We start from the raw sequence: 23,829 nt of genomic DNA, 5'->3' as shown, positions 1-23,829 counted from the left end.
ACAGCCCTCTCCTCTCCTCTACACCACTGAACTGGTACTAGATAACAGCCCTCTCCTCTACACCACTGAACTGGTACTAGATAACAGCCCTCTCCTCTCCTCTACACCACTGAACTGGTACTAGATAACAGCCCTCTCCTCTCCTCTACACCACTGAACTGGTACTAGATAACAGCCCTCTCCTCTACACCACTGAACTGGTACCAGATAACAGCCCTCTCCTCTACACCACTGAACTGGTACTAGATAACAGCCCTCTCCTCTACACCCCACTGAACTGGTACTAGATAACAGCCCTCTCCTCTCCACCCCACTGAACTGGTACTAGATAACAGCCCTCTCCTCTACACCCCACTGAACTGGTACTAGATAACAGCCCTCTCCTCTACACCACTGAACTGGTACCAGATAACAGCCCTCTCCTCTACACCACTGAACTGGTACTAGATAACAGCCCTCTCCTCTACACCCCACTGAACTGGTACTAGATAACAGCCCTCTCCTCTCCACCACTGAACTGGTACTAGATAACAGCCCTCTCCTCTCATTTCCTCTCCTCTCCTCTCCTCTCCCTCTCCCTCTCCCTCTCCCTCTCCCTCTCCCTCTCCCTCTCCCTCTCCCTCTTCCTCTTCCTCTACACTCCAATGGACGTCTGCCTTGTAAAAACAGATAATGGCTTCATTTACTACTGCTGGGGCACATCATCAAACACACCACACACACACCAGACACCACACACCACACACACACACACGGCCTGATAAGCCTTAGGGCATTTTGTCTTATTATCAGAAAAGAGACTCACCCTCCCCTCTCTCCCTCTCCTCCTCTCTCCTGAGTAACTCAATCAAACTTTCCTTATCCCCCTTCTCTCTCTCTTCTCTTTCTCGTCTCTTCTTCCTTCCCACAGTTCATATATTGTAGACCAGACCAGACCTCCCTAGAATAGGAGTGACTAAACAGGAACAGTGTTTTATATTGTAGACCAGACCTCCCTAGAATAGGAGTGACTAAACAGGAACAGTGTGTTATAATGTAGACCAGACCAGACCTCCCTAGAATAGGAGTGACTAAACAGGAACAGTGTGTTATAATGTAGACCAGACCAGACCTCCCTAGAATAGGAGTGACTAAACAGGAACAGTGTTTTATATTGTAGACCAGACCTCCCTAGAATAGGAGTGACTAAACAGGAACAGTGTTTTATAATGTAGACCAGACCTCCCTAGAATAGGAGTGACTAAACAGGAACAGTGTTTTATGCTGTAGACCAGACCTCCCTAGAATAGGAGTGACTAAACAGGAACAGTGTGTTATATTGTAGACCAGACCTCCCTAGAATAGGAGTGACTAAACAGGAACAGTGTGTTATAATGTAGTAGACCAGACCTCCCTAGAATAGGAGTGACTAAACAGGAACAGTGTGTTATATTGTAGACCAGACCAGACCTCCCTAGAATAGGAGTGACTAAACAGGAACAGTGTGTTATATTGTAGACCAGACCAGACCTCCCTAGAATAGGAGTGACTAAACAGGAACAGTGTTTTATACTGTAGACCAGACCTCCCTAGAATAGGAGTGACCAAACAGGAACAGTGTTTTATAATGTAGACCAGACCTCCCTAGAATAGGAGTGACTAAACAGGAACAGTGTGGTATATTGTAGACCAGACCAGACCTCCCTAGAAAAGGAGTGACTAAACAAGAACAGTGTTTTATAATGTAGACTAGACCTCCCTAGAATAGGAGTGACTAAACAGGAACAGTGTTTTATATTGTAGACCAGACCTCCCTAGAATAGGAGTGACTAAACCGGAACAGTGTGTTATATTGTAGACCAGACCTCCCTAGAATAGGAGTGACTAAACAGGAACAGTGTGTTATATTGTAGACCAGACCAGACCTCCCTAGAATAGGAGTGACTAAACAGGAACAGTGTTTTATAATGTAGACCAGACCTCCCTAGAGTAGGAGTGACTAAACAGGAACAGTGTTTTATAATGTAGACCAGACCTCCCCTAGAATAGGAGTGACTAAACAGGAACAGTGTGTTATATTGTAGACCAGACCAGACCTCCCTAGAATAGGAGTGACTAAACAGGAACAGTGTGTTATATTGTAGACCAGACCAGACCTCCCTAGAATAGGAGTGACTAAACAGGAACAGTGTTTTATAATGTAGACCAGACCTCCCTAGAATAGGAGTGACTAAACAGGAACAGTGTTTTATATTGTAGACCAGACCAGACCTCCCTAGAATAGGAGTGACTAAACAGGAACAGTGTTTTATATTGTAGTAGACCAGACCTCCCTAGAGTAGGAGTGACTAAACAGGAACAGTGTTTTATAATGTAGACCAGACGTCCCTAGAATAGGAGTGACTAAACAGGAACAGTGTGTTATATTGTAGACCAGACCAGACCTCCCTAGAATAGGAGTGACTAAACAGGAACAGTGTGTTATATTGTAGACCAGACCAGACCTCCCTAGAATAGGAGTGACTAAACAGGAACAGTGTTTTATATTGTAGTAGACCAGACCTCCCTAGAATAGGAGTGACTAAACAGGAACAGTGTGTTATATTGTAGACCAGACCTCCCTAGAATAGGAGTGACTAAACAGGAACAGTGTGTTATATTGTAGACCAGACCAGACCTCCCTAGAATAGGAGTGACTAAACAGGAACAGTGTTTTATAATGTAGACCAGACCTCCCTAGAGTAGGAGTGACTAAACAGGAACAGTGTTTTATAATGTAGACCAGACCTCCCTAGAATAGGAGTGACTAAACAGGAACAGTGTGTTATATTGTAGACCAGACCAGACCTCCCTAGAATAGGAGTGACTAAACAGGAACAGTGTGTTATATTGTAGACCAGACCAGACCTCCCTAGAATAGGAGTGACTAAACAGGAACAGTGTTTTATAATGTAGACCAGACCTCCCTAGAATAGGAGTGACTAAACAGGAACAGTGTTTTATATTGTAGACCAGACCAGACCTCCCTAGAATAGGAGTGACTAAACAGGAACAGTGTTTTATATTGTAGTAGACCAGACCTCCCTAGAGTAGGAGTGACTAAACAGGAACAGTGTTTTATAATGTAGACCAGACCTCCCTAGAATAGGAGTGACTAAACAGGAACAGTGTGTTATATTGTAGACCAGACCAGACCTCCCTAGAATAGGAGTGACTAAACAGGAACAGTGTGTTATATTGTAGACCAGACCAGACCTCCCTAGAATAGGAGTGACTAAACAGGAACAGTGTTTTATAATGTAGACCAGACCTCCCTAGAATAGGAGTGACTAAACAGGAACAGTGTGTTATATTGTAGACCAGACCTCCCTAGAATAGGAGTGACTAAACAGGAACAGTGTGTTATATTGTAGACCAGACCAGACCTCCCTAGAATAGGAGTGACTAAACAGGAACAGTGTGTTATATTGTAGACCAGACCAGACCTCCCTAGAATAGGAGTGACTAAACAGGAACAGTGTTTTATAATGTAGACCAGACCTCCCTAGAGTAGGAGTGACTAAACAGGAACAGTGTTTTATAATGTAGACCAGACCTCCCTAGAATAGGAGTGACTAAACAGGAACAGTGTGTTATATTGTAGACCAGACCAGACCTCCCTAGAATAGGAGTGACTAAACAGGAACAGTGTGTTATATTGTAGACCAGACCAGACCTCCCTAGAATAGGAGTGACTAAACAGGAACAGTGTTTTATAATGTAGACCAGACCTCCCTAGAATAGGAGTGACTAAACAGGAACAGTGTTTTATATTGTAGTAGACCAGACCTCCCTAGAATAGGAGTGACTAAACAGGAACAGTGTTTTATAATGTAGACCAGACCAGACCTCCCTAGAATAGGAGTGACTAAACAGGAACAGTGTTTTATAATGTAGACCAGACCTCCCTAGAATAGGAGTTACTAAACAGGAACAGTGTTTTATAATGTAGACCAGACCTCCCTAGAATAGGAGTTACTAAACAGGAACAGTGTTTTATATTGTAGACCAGACCTCCCTAGAATAGGAGTGACTAAACAGGAACAGTGTTTTATAATGTAGACCAGACCTTCCTAGAATAGGAGTGACTAAACAGGAACAGTGTTTTATAATGTAGACCAGACCTCCCTAGAATAGGAGTGACTAAACAGGAACAGTGTTTTATATTGTAGACCAGACCTTCCTAGAATAGGAGTGACAAAACAGGAACAGTGTTTTATAATGTAGACCAGACCTTCCTAGAATAGGAGTGACTAAACAGGAACAGTGTTTTATAATGTAGACCAGACCTCCCTAGAATAGGAGTGACTAAACAGGAACAGTGTTTTATATTGTAGTAGACCAGACCTTCCTAGAATAGGAGTGACTAAACAGGAACAGTGTTTTATATTGTAGACCAGACCAGACCTCCCTAGAATAGGAGTGACTAAACAGGAACAGTGTTTTATATTGTAGACCAGACCTCCCTAGAATAGGAGTTACTAAACAGGAACAGTGTTTTATATTGTAGACCAGACCTCCCTAGAATAGGAGTGACTAAACAGGAACAGTGTTTTATATTGTAGACCAGACCTCCCTAGAATAGGAGTGACTAAACAGGAACAGTGTTTTATATTGTAGTAGACCAGACCTCCCTAGAATAGGAGTGACTAAACAGGAACAGTGTTTTATATTGTAGTAGACCAGACCTCCCTAGAATAGGAGTGACTAAACAGGAACAGTGTTTTATATTGTAGACCAGACCTCCCTAGAATAGGAGTGACTAAACAGGAACAGTGTGTTATATTGTAGACCAGACCTCCCTAGAATAGGAGTGACTAAACAGGAACAGTGTTTTATATTGTAGACCAGACCAGACCTCCCTAGAATAGGAGTGACTAAACAGGAACAGTGTTTTATATTGTAGACCAGACCTTGCTAGAATAGGAGTGACTAAACAGGAACAGTGTTTTATATTGTAGACCAGACCTCCCTAGAATAGGAGTGACTAAACAGGAACAGTGTTTTATATTGTAGACCAGACCTTGCTAGAATAGGAGTGACTAAACAGGAACAGTGTTTTATATTGTAGACCAGAGCTCCCTAGAATAGGAGTGACTAAACAGGAACAGTGTTTTATAATGTAGACCAGACCTCCCTAGAATAGGAGTGACTAAACAGGAACAGTGTGTTATATTGTAGACCAGACCAGACCTCCCTAGAATAGGAGTGACTAAACAGGAACAGTGTGTTATATTGTAGACCAGACCAGACCTCCCTAGAATAGGAGTGACTAAACAGGAACAGTGTTTTATAATGTAGACCAGACCTCCCTAGAATAGGAGTGACTAAACAGGAACAGTGTGTTATATTGTAGACCAGACCTTGCTAGAATAGGAGTGACTAAACAGGAACAGTGTTTTATATTGTAGACCAGACCTCCCTAGAGTAGGAGTGACTAAACAGGAACAGTGTTTTATATTGTAGACCAGACCTTGCTAGAATAGGAGTGACTAAACAGGAACAGTGTTTTATAATGTAGACCAGACCTCCCTAGAATAGGAGTGACTAAACAGGAACAGTGTTTTATATTGTAGACCAGACCTTGCTAGAATAGGAGTGACTAAACAGGAACAGTGTTTTATAATGTAGACCAGACCTTCCTAGAATAGGAGTGACTAAACAGGAACAGTGTTTTATAATGTAGACCAGACCTCCCTAGAATAGGAGTGACTAAACAGGAACAGTGTTTTATAATGTAGACCAGACCTCCCTAGAATAGGAGTGACTAAACAGGAACAGTGTGTTAAATTGTAGACCAGACCAGACCTCCCTAGAATAGGAGTGACTAAACAGGAACAGTGTTTTATAATGTAGACCAGACCTCCCTAGAATAGGAGTGACTAAACAGGAACAGTGTTTTATAATGTAGACCAGACCTCCCTAGAATAGGAGTGACTAAACAGGAACAGTGTTTTATAATGTAGACCAGACCTCCCTAGAATAGGAGTGACTAAACAGGAACAGTGTTTTATAATGTAGACCAGACCTCCCTAGAATAGGAGTGACTAAACAGGAACAGTGTGTTATATTGTAGACCAGACCAGACCTCCCTAGAATAGGAGTGACTAAACAGGAACAGTGTTTTATAATGTAGACCAGACCTCCCTAGAATAGGAGTGACTAAACAGGAACAGTGTTTTATAATGTAGACCAGACCTCCCTAGAATAGGAGTGACTAAACAGGAACAGTGTTTTATAATGTAGACCAGACCTCCCTAGAATAGGATTTACTATACAGAAACAGTGTGTTGTGATATTATAGATGATTCACCCTCTTAGCGATCCCTCTCTCCTCTCCCCCTTTCTGTCTGTCCATGTTAATGGGGGTAATATCCCTGTTTAAAAGAGAAGGGCAAGAAAGTCTTGCCCTTGACTGAGAAGTCTTGAAGGAAGACATTTGTTTCTTTAGGAGAGTTTTAATTGAAAATAATCAAGGTAAGGTTCTTAACTGTTACCCAGAAATCGTTTCATTATTGAGATAGAAATGCTGCGTTGGACCTTTTAAGATGAGATGGACTCATTTACTCTGTAAACATGAAGAGGAGAGGGAGGAGGACAGGGAGGTGGGGGAGGGGGTGAGAGGAGAGGGAGAGAGAAAGGGAGAGGGAGTATTTTGAGACCACACTTTAAGCGTTGAGATCTGTGAAAGTGGATTAAAAGCAGAACCGTATTAACCATGACGCAATGACTCCCATGTATTTTAGAACCGGAGAGATCTGTCTGCTATGCCTCTCTCTCTGTCTGCTATCAAATCAAATTTATTTACATAGCCCTTCGTACATCAGCTGATATCTCAAAGTGCTGTACAGAAACCCAGCCTAAAACCCCAAACAGCAAGCAATGCAGGTGTAGAAGCACGGTGGCTAGGAAAAACTCCCTAGAAAGGCCAAAACCTAGGAAGAAACCTAGAGAGGAACCAGGCTATGTGGGGTGGCCAGTCCTCCTCTGGCTGTGCCAGGTGGAGATTATAACAGAACATGGCCAAGATGTTCAAATGTTCATAAATGACCAGCATGGTCAGATAATAATAAGGCAGAACAGTTGAAACTGGAGCAGCAGCACGGTCAGGTGGACTGGGGACAGCAAGGAGTCATCATGTCAGGTAGTCCTGGGGCATGGTCCTAGGGCTCAGGTCCTCCGAGAGAGAGAGAGAGAGAAGGAGAGAATTAGAGAACGCACACTTAGATTCACACAGGACACCGAATAGGACAGGAGAAGTACTCCAGATATAACAAACTGACCCTAGCCCCCCGACACACAAACTACTGCAGCATAAATACTGGAGGCTGAGACAGGAGGGGTCAGGAGACACTGTGGCCCCATCTGATGACACCCCCGGACAGGGCCAAACAGGAAGGATATAACCCCACCCACTTTGCCAAAGCACAGCCCCCACACCACTAGAGGGATATCTTCAACCACCAACTTACCATCCTGTACTATGCCTCTCTCTCTCTCTCTGTCTGATATGCCTCTCTCTCTCTCTGTCTGCTATGCCTCTCTCTCTCTGTCTGCTATGCCTCTCTCTCTCTCTGTCTGCTATGCCTCTCTCTCTCTCTGTCTGCTATGCCTCTCTCTCTCTCTCTGTCTGCTATGCCTCTCTTCTCTCTGTCTGCTATGCCTCTCTTTCTCTCTCTCTGCTATGCCTATCTCACTCTCTCTGTCTGCTATGCCTCTCTCTCTCTCTGTCTGCTATGCCTCTCTGTCTGCTATGTCTCTCTCTCTCTCTCTCTCTGTCTGTCTGCTATGCCTCTTGCTCTCTCTCTGTCTGCTATGCCTCTTTCTCTCTCTCTGTCTGCTATGCCTCTTTCTCTCTGTCTGCTATGCCTCTCTCTCTGTCTTCTATACCCCCTCTCTCTCTCTGCTATACCTCTCTCTCTCTCTGCTATACCTCTCTCTCTCTCTCTCTCTGTCTGCTATGCCTCTCTCTCTGTCTTCTATACCCCTCTCTCTGTCTGCTATACCTCTCTCTCTCTGTCTGCTATACCCCTCTTTGTCTGCTATACCCCTCTCTCTGTCTGCTATACCTCTCTCTCTCTCTCTCTCTCTCTCTCTCTCTGTCTGCTATGCCTCGCTCTCTCTCGCTCTCTCTATCTCTCTGTCTGCTATGCCTCTGTCTGTCTGCCTGTCCCTCTGTTTGCCTGTCTGTCCCTCTCTCTGTCTGACTGCTATGTGTCTGTGTCTTGGAGAATCTTACAATACTGGACATGAATACTATTTGAAGTGGAGTTTAAGGCTGAGACACCAGGAAGACAGTGGAGGTTAAGGCTGACACACCAGGAAGACAGTGGAGGTTAAGGCTGACACACCAGGAAGACAGTGGAGGTTAAGGCTGACACACCAGGAAGACAGTGGAGGTTAAGGCTGACACACCAGGAAGACAGTGGAGGTTAAGGCTGACACACCAGGAAGACAGTGGAGGTTAAGGCTGACACACCAGGAAGACTGTCCCGTGGTGTGATGGAGATCTCTTACTGTCCCGTGGTGTGATGGAGATCTCTTACTGTCCCGTGGTGTGATGGAGATCTCTTACTGTCCCGTGGTGTGATGGAGATCTCTTACTGTCCCGTGGTGTGATGGAGATCTCTTACTGTCCCGTGGTCTGATGGAGATCTCCTGCTTGTTGCTGTTTACACTGATTCAACATGTGAAATTGTCATGAACATGAATGTAAAATGATGACCAGTGTTCTGGTAAGATTCAGTTCTGGCCTTTTTCTAAAGCATTTCTCTCTCTCTCTCTTCCCCTCTCTCTCTCTCTCTTCCCCTCTCTCTCTCTCTCTCTTCCCCTCTCTCTCTCTCTTCCCCTCTCTCTCTCTCTCTCTCTTCCCCTCTCTCTCTCTTCCCCTCTCTCTCTTCCTCTCTCTCTTCCCCTCTCTCTCTTCCCCTCTCTCTTTCCCTCTCTCTCTCTCTTCCCCTCTCTCTCTTCCTCTCTCTCTTCCCCTCTCTCTCTCTTCCCCTCTCTCTCTTCCCCTCTCTCTCTTCCTCTCTCTCTCTTCCCCTCTCTCTCTTCCCCTCTCTCTCTTCCCCTCTCTCTTTTCCTCTCTCTCTTCCCCTCTCTCTCTCTCTCTCTCTCTCTCTCTCTCTCTCTCTCTCTCTCTCTTCCCCTCTCTCTCTCTCTTCCCCTCTCTCTCTCTCTCTCTTCCCCTCTCTCTCTCTCTCTCTTCCCCTCTCTCTCTCTCTCTCTTCCCCTCTCTCTCTCTCTCTTCCCCTCTCTCTCTCTCTCTCTCTTCCCCTCTCTCTCTCTCTCTTCCCCTCTCTCTCTCTCTCTCTCTATTCCCCTCTCTCTCTCTCTTCCCCTCTCTCTCTCTCTCTTCCCCTCTCTCTCTCTCTCTTCCCCTCTCTCTCTCTCTTCCCCTCTCTCTCTCTCTTCCCCTCTCTCTCTCTCTCTTCCCCTTTCTCTCTCTCTCTCTCTCTCTCTCTCTCTCTCTCTCTCTCTCTCTCTCTCTCTCTCTCTCTCTCTCTCTCTCTCTCTCTCTTCCTCTCTCTCTTCCTCTCTCTCTCTCTCTCTCTTCCTCTCTCTCTCTCTTCCTCTCTCTCTCTCTCTCCAGGGAGACTACAATCCGGTCAAAACCAAAGTCCTGCACTTCAGTCTGAACCCTACGAGCATGGCCAAACAGCAGCGTGTGGAGGAAGTGGAGGCGCTGAGGGCAGAAGTGGAGTGTTTGAGGGAACGCCTCCGCTCACTGCAGACAGGGGGCGCTATCCCTCTTGCTGCTGCTGCAGGAGAGACCAGCCTCAGTCTGCCTCCCTCACAGGAGGTCCTGGGTAAGAGGAGAAACACAGCTCACTGACAGCTTTTCACTGGTGACGGGCTGTTCTCTCGTTAAGGGTTTATGCAGAAACAAAACATTATTTATACCGGAGAACTGGCAAGCCTCTACTTCAGTCTCTCGAGCTTCATCCTCTCGCTCTACCGTCGGCCCCTCGCTCTACCGTCGGCCCCACGCTCTACCGTCGGCCCCTCGCTCTACCGTCGGCCCCCTCGCTCTACCGTCGGCCCCCTCGCTCTACCGTCGGCCCCTCGCTCTACCGTCGGCCCCTCGCTCTACCGTCGGCCCCTCGCTCTACCGTCGGCCCCCTCGCTCTACCGTCGGCCCCCTCGCTCTACCGTCAGCCCCCTCGCTCTACCGTCGGGCCCCTCGCTCTACCGTCGGGCCCCTCGCTCTACCGTCGGCCCCTCGCTCTACCGTCGGCCCCTCGCTCTACCGTCGGGCCCCTCGCTCTGCCGTCGGGCCCCTCGCTCTACCGTCGGCCCCCTCGCTCTACCGTCGGCCCCCTCGCTCTACCGTCGGGCCCCTCGCTCTACCGTCCGGCCCCTCGCTCTACCGTCGGCCCCTCGCTCTACCGTCGGCCCCTCGCTCTACCGTCGGCCCCTCGCTCTGCCGTCGGGCCCCTCGCTCTACCGTCGGGCCCCTCGCTCTACCGTCGGGCCCCTCGCTCTACCGTCGGCCCCTCGCTCTACCGTCGGCCCCTCGCTCTACCGTCGGCCCCTCGCTCTGCCGTCGGGCCCCTCGCTCTACCGTCGGGCCCCTCACTCTACCGTCGGCCTCTCTCTCTGTCTCTATTCTTTCTCATGTCTTTCTATTTCTCCTCTCTCTCCACCTTAATTCTCTGACTGCTGCTGCTGGCTAGCTGACTACTGCTGGCTAGCTGACTACTGCTGGCTAGCTGACTACTGCTGGCTAGCTGACTACTGCTGGCTAGCTGACTACTGCTGGCTAGCTGACTGCCGCGGCTGGCTGGCGGACTGTCGCGGCTGGCTGGCTGGCGGACTGCCGCGGCTAGCTGGCGGACTGCCGCGGCTAGCTGGCGGACTGCTGTGGCTAGTTGGCGGACTGCTGCGGCTAGTTAGCGGACTGCTGCGGCTAGTTAGCGGACTGCTGCGGCTAGTTAGCGGACTGCTGTGGCTAGCCAGAGAGGACTCAAATTTTCCTTTGAGGCTTTAAGTGTTCTTACACTGCTTCTGAACGTTCAACGAGGAAACATGGCGGGCGTTGTTGTCACCGTAGGAAGGAAGCACGAGCAACGAGGAAACGGACATGGCAGGCGTTGTTGTCACCGTAGCTTGTTACATAACTTCTGAGTGATAGGAAGCACGATCACCACCACCAATCAGCCTCCACCACCGCTCGCACGCCTGCCGTTACTATGACAACTAGCGTAGCCGTGTCAGCCAATGACTGCTGCGTGAACACACACATCTGATTTTGGTGGGTTGTAACATGGTGTTTGGACAGTCGGTATCCCAAAACGGATTTGAGCATTAATGCCTGCAGTGTGAACACGGCTTTAGTTACCCCTGGAGAGAGACTGAAACTCACTGTAGAAATGGGCCGTTTCGAGAGAGACACACACACACACACACACACACACACACACACACACACACACACACACACACACACACACACACACACACACAGAACACACACACAGAACACAGAACACAGAAATGGTCTGTTTTAGGGAGAGGGAACGTGAGAGGACCTAGAGAATGAGAAGTGGACAGACAGAGGAGAAACAAAGAAGTGTGGAGAGGGAAGAATAGGGGAGAGGGAGGACGAGGGAGGAGAGAGAGAGGGAGGACGAGGGAGGACAAGGGAGGAGAGAGGGAGGACAATGGAGGAGGAGAGGGAGGACAATGGAGGAGGAGAGGGAGGACAAGGGTGGGAGGGAGGAAGAGGGAGGACACGGGAGGACAAGGGTGGGAGGACAAGGGTGGAGAGGGAGGTAAAGGGGGGTGGAGAGGGAGGACGAGGGAGGAGAGAGGGAGGACAAGGGAGGAGATGAAGTAGAGAGGAGGAGAGACGTGATAATGAGTAATCCGGAGGGTAAGGAGTATCACATTATGAATACAGCATGTAATTACCCTGACGCTGTCAACGGCTGGATGTGTCTGTGTCATTGTTCATTGTTGTGATTATGTAACGTTAATTACACAGTCATTCAATTGTTCCATCACGCTCCGTTCCGTCTCCACTCGACCCACACCACTCCTTCTGAACTATGGAACATTCACTATTGTGTCAATAATGGATCAGATTCCAGGCAGGCCCATTTCTCTGGCTTGGAGAGGGGTGTTCCAGATGCTACCCCGTGCCCTAGATAGTACACTCCTCTTGACCTGGGAGCCTGTGGGTACTACAAGGGGAATATGGTGCTTTTTTCTGGTCGCGTCCTTTGTCTTCACAAATCAAGTCGTTTAAACCGGAAAGTCGCTATCCCAAATTGATTTCAGACTTAATTGAACAAATTATTCCTGTCTATTATTCTAACTCCACCTCTTCTCTCCTCTCTCCTCTCCACCTCTTCTCTCCTCTCCACTTCATCTCCACCCTCTCCTCTTCTCCTCTCTTCTCCCCTCTCCTCTCCATCTCCTCTCTCCTCTCCACCTCTCTCCCCTTCACCTCTTCTCCACCCTCTTTTCTCTTCTCTCCACCTCCTCTCTCCTCTCCACCTCATCTCACCTCCACCTCGTCTCCACCCTCTCCTCTTCTCCTCTCTTCTCTCTTCTCTCCTCTCTTCTCCTCCACCTCTCTTCTTCTCCACCTCTTATCACCTCTCGTTTCCCCTCTCCTCCACCTTTTCTCTCCTCCCTCCACCTCCTCTCTCCTCTCCGCCTCTTCTCCTTTTCCTTCCTCTCCTCCCCTCTTCTTGTCTCCTCTCTCCTAGTCACTGCATAGTGACTCTGTTTAATGTTAAGGGACTGTTCTGTGTTGTAGTTCAACTTTAACATGACAGTTCTACGTTAAGGGACTGTTCTGTGTTCTACATGCGGCTTAACACGACTGTTCTATGTTGTAGATCTGCGTAAACAGATGGAAACAGCTGAACTGAAGAACCAGCGGTTGAAGGAGGTGTGGAATGTTGTATTACATAGAAAATAAACATGTTTTATCCCCCTTCTTCCTACACATCTTATTCCTCTCCTCTACCTCATCTCTCTCTCCTCTAACTCATCTCTCTCCTCTAACTCATCTCTCTCCTCTAACTCATCTCTCTCCTCTAACTCATCTCTCTCCTCTAACTCATCTCTCTCCTCTAACTCATCTCTCTCCTCTACCTCATCTCTCTCATCTCTCTCTCCTCTCCTCTACCTCATCCCTCTCTCATCTACCTCATCTCTCTCTCCTCTCTCATCTCTCTCTCTCCTCTACCTCATCCCACTCTCTCCTCTACCTCATCCTACTCTCTCCTCTACCTCATATCTCTCTCTCTCCTCTACCTCATCTCTCTCCTCTACCTCATCCCTCTCTCTCCTCTACCTCATCCCTCTCTCTCCTCTACCTCATCTCTCTCTCCTCTACCTCATCCCTCTCATCTCTCTCTCCTCTCCTCTACCTCATCCCTCTCTCCTCTACCTCATCTCTCTCTCCTCTACCTCATCTCTCTCTCTCCTCTCTCATCTCTCTCTCTCCTCTACCTCATCCCACTCTCTCCTCTACCTCATCCTACTCTCTCCTCTACCTCATATCTCTCTCTCTCCTCTACCTCATCTCTCTCTCTCTCCTCTACCTCATCCCTCTCTCTCCTCTACCTCATCCCTCTCTCTCCTCTACCTCATCCCTCTCTCTCCTCTACCTCATCCCTCTCTCTCCTCTACCTCATCCCTCTCTCTCCTCTACCTCATCCCTCTCTCTCCTCTACCTCATCCCTCTCTCTCCTCTACCTCATCCCTCTCTCTCCTCTACCTCATCCCTCTCTCTCCTCTACCTCATCCCTCTCTCTCCTCTACCTCATCCCTCTCGCTCTCTCTCGTCTACCTCATCTCTCTCTCTCTCTCTCATCTACCTCATCTCTCTCTCTCCTCTACCTCATCTCTCTCTCTCCTCTACCTCATCCCTCTCTCTCCTCTACCTCATCCTACTCTCTCCTCTACCTCATCCTACTCTCTCCTCTACCTCATCTCTCTCTCTCCTCTACCTCATCCCTCTCTCTCCTCTACCTCATCCCTCTCTCTCCTCTACCTCATCCCTCTCTCTCCTCTACCTCATCTCTCTCTCTCTCTCTCTCCTCCCTCATATCTCTCTCTCTCTCCTCTACCTCATATCTCTCTCTCTCTCTCCTCTACCTCATCTCTCTCTCCTCTACCTCATCTCTCTCTCTCTCTCCTCTACCTCATCTCTCTCTCTCTCTCCTCTACCTCATCTCTCTCTCCTCTACCTCATCTCTCTCCTCTACCCCATCTCTCTCTCTCCTCTACCTCATCTCTCTCTCTCTCTCCTCTACCTCATCTCTCTCTCTCTCTCTCTCCTCTACCTCATCTCTCTCTCTCTCCTCTACCTCATCTCTTCTGATGAGTGTGAGTGAGTGACGGACGGCGAGTGTGAGTGACGGAGAGACTATTGTGAACCAGTGTTGTATCTGTGTTGTTGCCAGGTGTTCCAGAGGAAGATTCAGGAGTTCAGGACGGTGTGTTATGTTCTGACAGGCTATCAGATAGACATCACTACTGAGAACCAGTACAGGCTGACCTCTGTCTACGCTGAACACATGGACGACTCTCTACTGTTTAAGGTACAAACACACAAGGTGGCCAAGCGGTTAGAGTGTTGGGCCAGTAACCAATCACCGAACCGACAAGGTGACCAGGCGGTTACATACTGGTACATGTGTATATGAATACATACTGGTACATGTGTATATTAATACACACTGGTACATGTGTATATTAATACACACTGGTACATGTGTATATTAATACATACTGGTACATGTGTATATTAATACACACTGGTACATGTGTATATTAATACACACTGGTACATGTGTATATTGATACACACCGGTACATGTGTGCACTGATACATACTGGTACATGTGTGTATTGATACATACTGGTACATGTACCAGTATGTATCGATACACACATGTATCAATATGTATCAATATACACATGTACCAGTATGTATCAATACACACATGTACATGTGTGTATTTAATAGACTAGAGACTAATTTAGAGACTAGTTATGTCTGCTACGTTAGGTTACATGTGTAGAGACTAGTTATGTCTGTTAGGTTATATGATCAGAGACTAGTTATGTCTGCTATGTTAGGTTACATGTGAAGAGACCATAACACAAGTGGATATCAGAGGGAGATTGGAGGGTTAGAGAATTAGAGGAGAGAGATGAGAGGAGAGATGGGGGGATGAAAGGAAAGATGGGGGGATGAGAGGAGAGATGGAGGGATGAGAGGAGAGATGGAGGGATGAGAGGAGAGATGGAGGGATGAAAGGAGAGATGGAGGGATGAAAGGAGAGATGGAGGGATGAAAGGAGAGATGGAGGGATGAAAGGAGAGATGGAGGGATGAAAGGAGAGATGGGAGGGATGAAAGGAGAGATGGGAGGGATGAAAGGAGAGATGGGAGGGATGAAAGGAGAGATGGGAGGGATGAAAGGAGAGATGGGAGGGATGACAGGAGAGATGGAGGGATGACAGGAGAGATGGAGGGATGACAGGAGAGATGGAGGGATGAAAGGAGAGATGGAGGGATGAAAGGAGAGATGGAGGGATGAAAGGAGAGATGGAGGGATGAAAGGAGAGATGGAGGGATGAAAGGAGAGATGGAGGGATGAATGAACTCTAGTATCAAATCAGTGGCAGATGTAAAAGAGAACAGGTGAAGATAGCAGGAGAATAGCAGGAGAATGTCATTAATTAAGGACTGGTAGAAAAAGGAGGAGAGTGAGGGGGTTAGAAAGACATGGGGGGGGTCATTTTTCTTAAAGGACATCATCATACTTCGTTTTGAGGGTTCGTTAAGCTTTATTTGGGTTTTAGTGTGTGTTCTCTCCAGTGTGTTAAATCCTCAGAGAGCCACCTGCGACCCTGTCAGGGAAGATGATTCACTGTCAATATTTATTAACCTCAGCTCAAGTACTCCTCCTCTCCTGCGCTCTCTCTTGCGCTCTCTCCTTCTCTCTCTCTCTCTCTCTCTCTCTCTCTCTCTCTCTCTCTCTCTCTCTCTCTCTCTCTCTCTCTCTCTCTCTCTCTCTCTCTCTCTCTCTCTCTCTCTCTCGTGCTGTCTCTCTCTCTCGTGCTGTCTCTCTCTCTCTCTCTCTCTCGTGCTGTCTCTCTCTCTCGTGCTGTCTCTCTCTCTCTCTCGTGCTGTCGTGCTGTCTCTCTCTCTCTCTCTCTCTCTCGTGCTGTCTCTCTCTCTCTCTCTCTCTCTCGTGCTGTCTCTCTCTCTCTCTCGTGCTGTCTCTCTCTCTCTCTCTCTCTCGTGCTGTCTCTCTCTCTCTCTCTCTCTCGTGCTGTCTCTCTCTCTCTCTCTCTCGTGCTGTCTCTCTCTCTCTCTCTCTCTCGTGCTGTCTCTCTCTCTCTCGTGCTCTCTCTCTCGCTCTCGTGCTGTCTCTCTCGCTCTCGTGCTGTCTCTCTCTCGCTCTCGTGCTGTCTCTCTCTCGCTCTCGTGCTGTCTCCTCTCTCTCTCGTGCTGTCTCCTCTCTCTCTCGTGCTGTCTCCTCTCTCTCTCGTGCTGTCTCCTCTCTCTCTCGTGCTGTCTCTCTCTCTCTCTCGTGCTGTCTCTCTCTCTCTCTCGTGCTGTCTCTCTCTCGCTCTCGTGCTGTCTCTCTCTCGCTCTCGTGCTGTCTCTCTCTCTCTCGTGCTGTCTCTCTCTCTCTCGTGCTGTCTCTCTCTCTCTCGTGCTGTCTCTCTCTCTCGTGCTGTCTCTCTCTCGCTCGTGCTGTCTCTCTCTCTCGTGCTGTCTCTCTCTCGCTCGTGCTGTCTCTCTCTCTCGTGCTGTCTCTCTCTCTTTCTCGTGCTGTCTCTCTCTCGCTCTCGTGCTGTCTCTCTCTCGCTCTCGTGCTGTCTCTCTCTCTCGTGCTGTCTCTCTCTCGCTCGTGCTGTCTCTCTCTCTCGTGCTGTCTCTCTCTCTCTCGTGCTGTCTCTCTCTCTCGTGCTGTCTCTCTCTCTCTCGTGCTGTCTCTCTCTCTCGTGCTGTCTCTCTCTCGCTCGTGCTGTCTCTCTCTCTCTCGTGCTGTCTCTCTCTCTCTCGTGCTGTCTCTCTCTCTCGTGCTGTCTCCTCTCTCTCTCGTGCTGTCTCTCTCTCTCTCTCGTGCTGTCTCTCTCTCTCGTGCTGTCTCTCTCTCGCTCTCGTGCTGTCTCTCTCTCGCTCTCGTGCTGTCTCTCTCTCTCTCGTGCTGTCTCTCTCTCTCTCGTGCTGTCTCTCTCTCTCTCGTGCTGTCTCTCTCTCTCGTGCTGTCTCTCTCTCGCTCGTGCTGTCTCTCTCTCTCGTGCTGTCTCTCTCTCGCTCGTGCTGTCTCTCTCTCTCGTGCTGTCTCTCTCTCTCTCTCGTGCTGTCTCTCTCTCGCTCTCGTGCTGTCTCTCTCTCGCTCTCGTGCTGTCTCTCTCTCTCGTGCTGTCTCTCTCTCTCGTGCTGTCTCTCTCTCGCTCGTGCTGTCTCTCTCTCTCTCGTGCTGTCTCTCTCTCTCTCGTGCTGTCTCTCTCTCTCGTGCTGTCTCTCTCTCTCTCGTGCTGTCTCTCTCTCTCGTGCTGTCTCTCTCTCGCTCGTGCTGTCTCTCTCTCTCTCGTGCTGTCTCTCTCTCTCTCGTGCTGTCTCTCTCTCGCTCGTGCTGTCTCTCGCTCTCTCAAATCATTTCAATTTATTCAAGTTAAGGGCTTTATTGGAATGGGAAGCATATGTTGACATTGCCAAAGCAAGTAAACTAGATAATAAACAAAAGTGAAATAAACAATAAAGTTGAACAGTAAACATTACACTCACAGATGTTCTAAAAGAATAAAGACATTTCAAATGTCATTTATTTGCAAATAGTTAAAGTACAAAAGGGAAAATAAGTAAACCAACTTATGTGCATCCACACACACATTTTATATGGTGTTGTCTGTGTGTGTTAGTATGATACACCAGCATGTAGCCTGCACCGGTAATGACTGGTGACGCACACAACTGGAGCAGAGGAGGGGTTTGTGTGTGAACAGTGTAAGGAGGTTGAGTCAGTGGGTGCTGTCAGCTTGTCCTTTCACATTTCTATTTTTTGCTTTCTCTTCTTTCTTTACACGCCCTTCTCTCATCTATTTGACCTTACCTGCCCTCCCTCGCTCTCTCGCTCCTTTCCCCTTTCTGTCTCTGTGTGTTTTGTTTTGTTCGATAAAGTGCATATTTATATCCAAAAATCTCAGTTTACATTGACGCGACACTGACTCTTTCTGCTGTGAATTATTTTTTATACATTTGCACACAGGAGATAGCAAAAGCTCAGATTGCACTGTGCCTGGTTAAAAGTCTATTTGTGGAATTTCTTTCCTCCTTAATGCGTTGGTTTACAGAAGATAGCCCTATTTGGTAAGAGACCAAGTCCATATTATGGCAAGAACAGCTCAAATAACGAAAGAGAAACAACAGTCCATCATTACTATGAGACATGAAGGTCAGTCCATCATTACTATGAGACATGAAGGTCAGTCCATCATTACTTTAAGACATGAAGGGCAGTCCATCATTACTTTAAGACATGAAGGTCAGTCCATCATTACTTTAAGACATGAAGGTCAGTCCATCATTACTTTAAGACATGAAGGTCAGTCCATCATTACTTTAAGACATGAAGGTCAGTCCATCATTACTTTAAGACATGAAGGTCAGTCCATCATTACTTTAAGACATGAAGGTCAGTCCATCATTACTTTAAGACATGAAGGTCAGTCCATCATTACTTTAAGACATGAAGGTCAGTCCATCATTACTTTAAGACATGAAGGTCAGTCCATCATTACTTTAAGACATGAAGGTCAGTCCATCATTACTTTAAGACATGAAGGTCAGTCCATTATTACTTTAAGACATGAAGCTCAGTCCATCATTACTTTAAGACATGAAGGTCAGTCCATCATTACTTTAAGACATGAAGGTCAGTCCATCATTACTTTAAGACATGAAGGTCAGTCCATCATTACTTTAAGACATGAAGGTCAGTCCATCATTACTTTAAGACATGAAGGTCAGTCCATCATTACTTTAAGACATGAAGGTCAGTCCATCATTACTTTAAGACATGAAGGTCAGTCCATCATTACTTTAAGACATGAAGGTCAGTCCATCATTACTTTAAGACATGAAGGTCAGTCCATCATTACTTTAAGACATGAAGGTCAGTCCATCATTACTTTAAGACATGAAGGTCAGTCCATCATTACTTTAAGACATGAAGGTCAGTCCATCATTACTTTAAGACATGAAGGTCAGTCCATCATTACTTTAAGACATGAAGGTCAGTCCATCATTACTTTAAGACATGAAGGTCAGTCCATCATTACTTTAAGACATGAAGGTCAGTCCATCATTACTTTAAGACATGAAGGTCAGTCCATCATTACTTTAAGACATGAAGGTCAGTCCATCATTACTATAAGACATGAAGGTCAGTCCATCATTACATTAAGACATGAAGGTCAGTCCATCATTACTTTAAGACATGAAGGTCAGTCCATCATTACTATAAGACATGAAGGTCAGTCCATCATTACTATAAGACATGAAGGTCAGTCCATCATTACTATAAGACATGAAGGTCAGTCCATCATTACTATAAGACATGAAGGTCAGTCCATCATTACTTTAAGACATGAAGGTCAGTCCATCATTACTTTAAGACATGAAGGTCAGTCCATCATTACTATAAGACATGAAGGTCAGTCAATCATTACTTTAAGACATGAAGGTCAGTCAATACGGAACATTTCAACAAAGTTTCTTCAAGTGCCGTCGATAAAACCATCAAACACTTTGATGAAACTGGCTCTCATGAGGACCGCCACAGGACAGGAAGACCCAGAGTTACCTGTCTCTCATGAGGACCGCCACAGGACAGGAAGACCCAGAGTTACCTGGCTCTCATGAGGACCGCCACAGGACAGGAAGACCCAGAGTTACCTGGCTCTCATGAGGACCGCCACAGGACAGGAAGACCCAGAGTTACCTGGCTCTCATGAGGACCGCCACAGGACAGGAAGACCCAGAGTTACCTGGCTGTCATGAGGACCACCATAGGACAGGAAGACCCAGAGTTACCTGGCTCTCATGAGGACCACCACAGGACAGGAAGACCCAGAGTTACCTGGCTCTCATGAGGACCACCACAGGAAAGGAAGACCCAGAGTTACCTCTGCTGCAGAGGATAAGTTCATTAGAGTTACCAGCCTCTGAAATTGCAGCCCAAATAAATGCTTCAGAGTTAAAGTAACAGACACATCTCAACATCAACTGTTCAGAGGAGACTGCGTGAATCAGGCCTTCATGGTCGAATTGCTGCAAAGAAACCACTACTGAAGGACACCAATAAGAAGAGACTTGCTTGGGCCATGGAGCACGGGCAATGGACATTAGACCAGTGGAAATCTGTCCTTTGCTACTGATGTCCGAATTTGAAATTTGTGGTTCCGAACACTGCCTTTGTGAGGCGTAGAGTAGGTGAACGGATGATCTCCACGTGTGTATTTCCCACCGTGAAACATGGAGGAGGAGGTGTGATGGTGTGGGGGTGCTTTTCTGGTGACACGGTCTGTGATTTATTTAGAATTCAAGACACACTTAACCAGCATGGCTACCACAGCATTCTGCAGTGATACGCCATCCCATCTGGTTTGCTCTTAGTGGGACTATAATTTATTTTTCAACAGGACAATAACCTAATATACCTCCAGACTGTGTAAGGCTAATTGACCAAGAAGGAGAGTGATGGAGTGCTGCATCAGATGACCTGGCATCCACGGTCACCCGACCTCAACCCAATTTTGATGTTTGGGATGAGTTGGACCGCAGTGTGAAGGAAAAGCAGCCAACAAGTGCTCAGCATATGTGGGAGCTCCTTAAAGACTGTTGTAAAAGCATTCCAGGTGAAGCTGTAGAAAATAGTGCAAATAAAGAAAAACCCTTGAATGAGTAGGTGTTCTAAACCCTTGAATGAGTAGGTGTTCTAAAACCTTGAATGAGTAGGTGTTCTAAACCCTTGAATGAGTAGGTGTTCTAAAACCTTGAATGAGTAGGTGTTCTAAAACCCTTGAATGAGTAGGTGTTCTAAAACCTTGAATGAGTAGGTGTTCTAAAACCCTTGAATGAGTAGGTGTTCTAAAACCCTTGAATGAGTAGGTGTTCTAAACCCTTGAATGAGTAGGTGTTCTAAACCCTTGAATGAGTAGGTGTTCTAAAACCCTTGAATGAGTAGGTGTTCTAAAACCTTGAATGAGTAGGTGTTCTAAAACTTTGGACTGGTTATGTAAAATACACACACACACACACACATACATATATACACACACACACATACATATATACACACACACACACACACACACACACACACACGCGCGCACACACACACGCATGCATATATTATATACACACAGTTGAAGTTTACATACATTTCGGTCGGAGTCATTTAAACTCGTTTTTCAACCACTCCACAAATGTCTTGTTAACAAACTATAGTTTTGGCAAGTTGGTTAGGACATCTACTTTGTGCATGACACAAGTCATTTTTCACAGAGAGATTATTTCACTTATAATTCACTGTATCACAATTCCAGTGGGTCAGAAGTTTACATACACTAAGTTGACTGTGCCTTTAAACAGCTTGGAAAATTCCAGAAAATTATGTCATGGCTTTAGAAGCTTCTGATAGGCTAATTGACATCATTTGCTTGACGACATGGGAAAATCTAAAGAAATCAGCTAAGACCTCAGAAGAAAAAAAATGGTAGACCTCAAGTCTGGTTCATTCTTGGGAGCAATTTCCAAACGGCTGAAGGTACCACGTTCATCTGTACAAACAATAGTACGCAAGTATAAACACCATGGGACCACGCAGCCATCATACCGCTTCGGAAGGAGACACGTTTTGTCTCCTAGAGATGAACGTACTTTGGTGCGAAAAGTTAAAATCAATCCCAGAACAACAGCAAAGGACCTTGTGAAGATGCTGGAGGAAACCGGTACAAAAATATCTACATCCACAGTAAAACGACTCCTATATGGACATAACCTGACAGGCCGCTCAGCAAGGAGGAAGCCACTGCTTCAAAAACCACCAAATATATATTGAAGCAACATCTCAAGACATCAGTCAGGAAGTTAAAGCTTAGTCGCAAATGGGTCTTCCAAATGGACAATGATCCCAAGCATACTTCCAAAGTTGTGGCAAAATGTCTTAAGGACAACAAAGTCAAGGTATTGGAGTGGCCATCACAAAGCCCTGACCTCAATCCCATAGAACATTTGTTGGCAGAACTGAAAAAGCATGTGTGAGCAAGGACGCCTACAAACCTGACTCATTACACCAGCTCTGTCAGGAGGAATGGGCCAAAATTCACCCAACTTAATTGTGGGAAGCTTATGAAAGGCAACCTGAAACATTTGACCCAAGTTAAACAATTTAAAGGCAATGCTACCAAATACTAATTGAGTGTATGTAAACTTCTGACCCACTGGGAATGTGATGAAAGAAATAAAAAGCTGAAATAAATCATTCTCTCTACTGTTATTCTGACATATCATTTAGACATTTATCCAAAGCAACTTAGTAATTTGTGTATATATTTTTCGTGGCCAGCACCCCGTGGGAACCGAACTGACGATCCTGGCGTTGAAACCCGTCTGAGAACCACTTTTCTGTCCCTTTCACCCCCCCCCCCTCCTCCTTCTTTCTCTCTTCATGCTTATCATTTTTTAACCGCGCGGCCTTGCAAAATCAATATAATTGATCGTAATCAACACATTTTGCAGACTTCAAATGAAGCTCAGTGAAGTGTGTGCATGTGTAGGATTAAAACCATCTTCGTGCTTTTTAAATCAGCTGTGGTGTCGAATGTCATATCCCCCCCCATCTCATTCCCTTCTTATCCCTCTCCTCATCCCTCTCCACTCTTCTACACCCTTGAAAGAGAGAGCGAGAGAGATAGAGAGGGGGGGGGCAAAGGGGGGGGGAGTCCTGGGGAGAAAGGGAGAGACTAACAAGTTAGGTTGCTTGTTCAACATTTTGGAGAGAGCAGAGATCTTCCATACTAGGAGAATGTCATGTTGAACAGTGGAATCTCTTCCCCCTTCCATCCCTCTCTCCTCTGTTTTATACTGTGAGTTGTGTATCTAAAAGATATTGCCTTGACAATCTCTGATCTCTCGTCTGTGTAGACTGACTCAGGTCGCCCTGTAGTCCACACCCCCTGGGTTTATACACTATAGTGATTGTAGTGTTATAAAATAAATGAAAAGACTCTTTCTGAAGATACTCTTTAATCAAGATGTCCATCAGATGAACAAGACGTCTCACGGCTAAAACGTCTCAGATTTAACCCCCCAGAGTTCAGCGTTGTACCAATAACAGACTGGAAATGGTTGTTTGACCTTTCTGATGGAAAGAGGTGTTTTGTGATTTAACCCCCCAGAGTTCAGATTTGTACCAATAACAGACTGGAAAAAGGTTGTTGTTTGACCTTTCTAATGGAAAGAGGTGTTTTGTGTGGTTGTGTTCTTTCCTGGATGACTTTAGACAGTGGAGGCCCATTGGACAGGTTACGCTGCTCGTGACTCGCTTCAGGGCTGCCATGTCATTGTTCTAATTCTGTGGTTGGTGTTTAGCATCACAGTGGAAATGACCAGGAAACCACAGCACCAGGTATAGTAGAAACCACAGCACCAGCTATAGTAGAAACCACATCACCAGGTATAGTAGAAACCACAGCACCAGGTACTAGGGTACGGGCTGGGTCGGGGTATCACTAACTAGGGTACGGGCTGGGTCGGGGTATC

The 23,829-nt window shown here is 46.7% G+C and overlaps 1 protein-coding gene across 5 annotated transcripts in view; it reads left to right on the top strand.

Moving 5' to 3' along the window:
• The window catches only part of LOC110491210 (mitotic arrest deficient 1 like 1), a 115,636-nt gene that overhangs the window by 58,117 nt on the left and 33,690 nt on the right, over nucleotides 1-23,829 (top strand). For all 5 annotated transcript variants that reach the window (XM_036948757.1, XM_036948756.1, XM_036948758.1 and 2 more), the window contains 3 exons: nucleotides 9,611-9,827; nucleotides 12,867-12,919; nucleotides 14,442-14,579. In XM_036948757.1, coding sequence (XP_036804652.1) covers nucleotides 9,611-9,827; nucleotides 12,867-12,919; nucleotides 14,442-14,579 — 408 coding nt within the window. The remainder of the gene's footprint in view (nucleotides 1-9,610; nucleotides 9,828-12,866; nucleotides 12,920-14,441; nucleotides 14,580-23,829) is intronic.

This window comes from Oncorhynchus mykiss, chromosome 17 (genome assembly GCF_013265735.2).
Source record: "Oncorhynchus mykiss isolate Arlee chromosome 17, USDA_OmykA_1.1, whole genome shotgun sequence".
In the NCBI taxonomy this organism is placed as follows: Eukaryota; Metazoa; Chordata; class Actinopteri; order Salmoniformes; family Salmonidae; genus Oncorhynchus; species Oncorhynchus mykiss.
The sequence above is the reverse complement of the archived record's forward strand: the minus strand, read 5'-3'. Positions and strand labels throughout refer to the sequence as shown.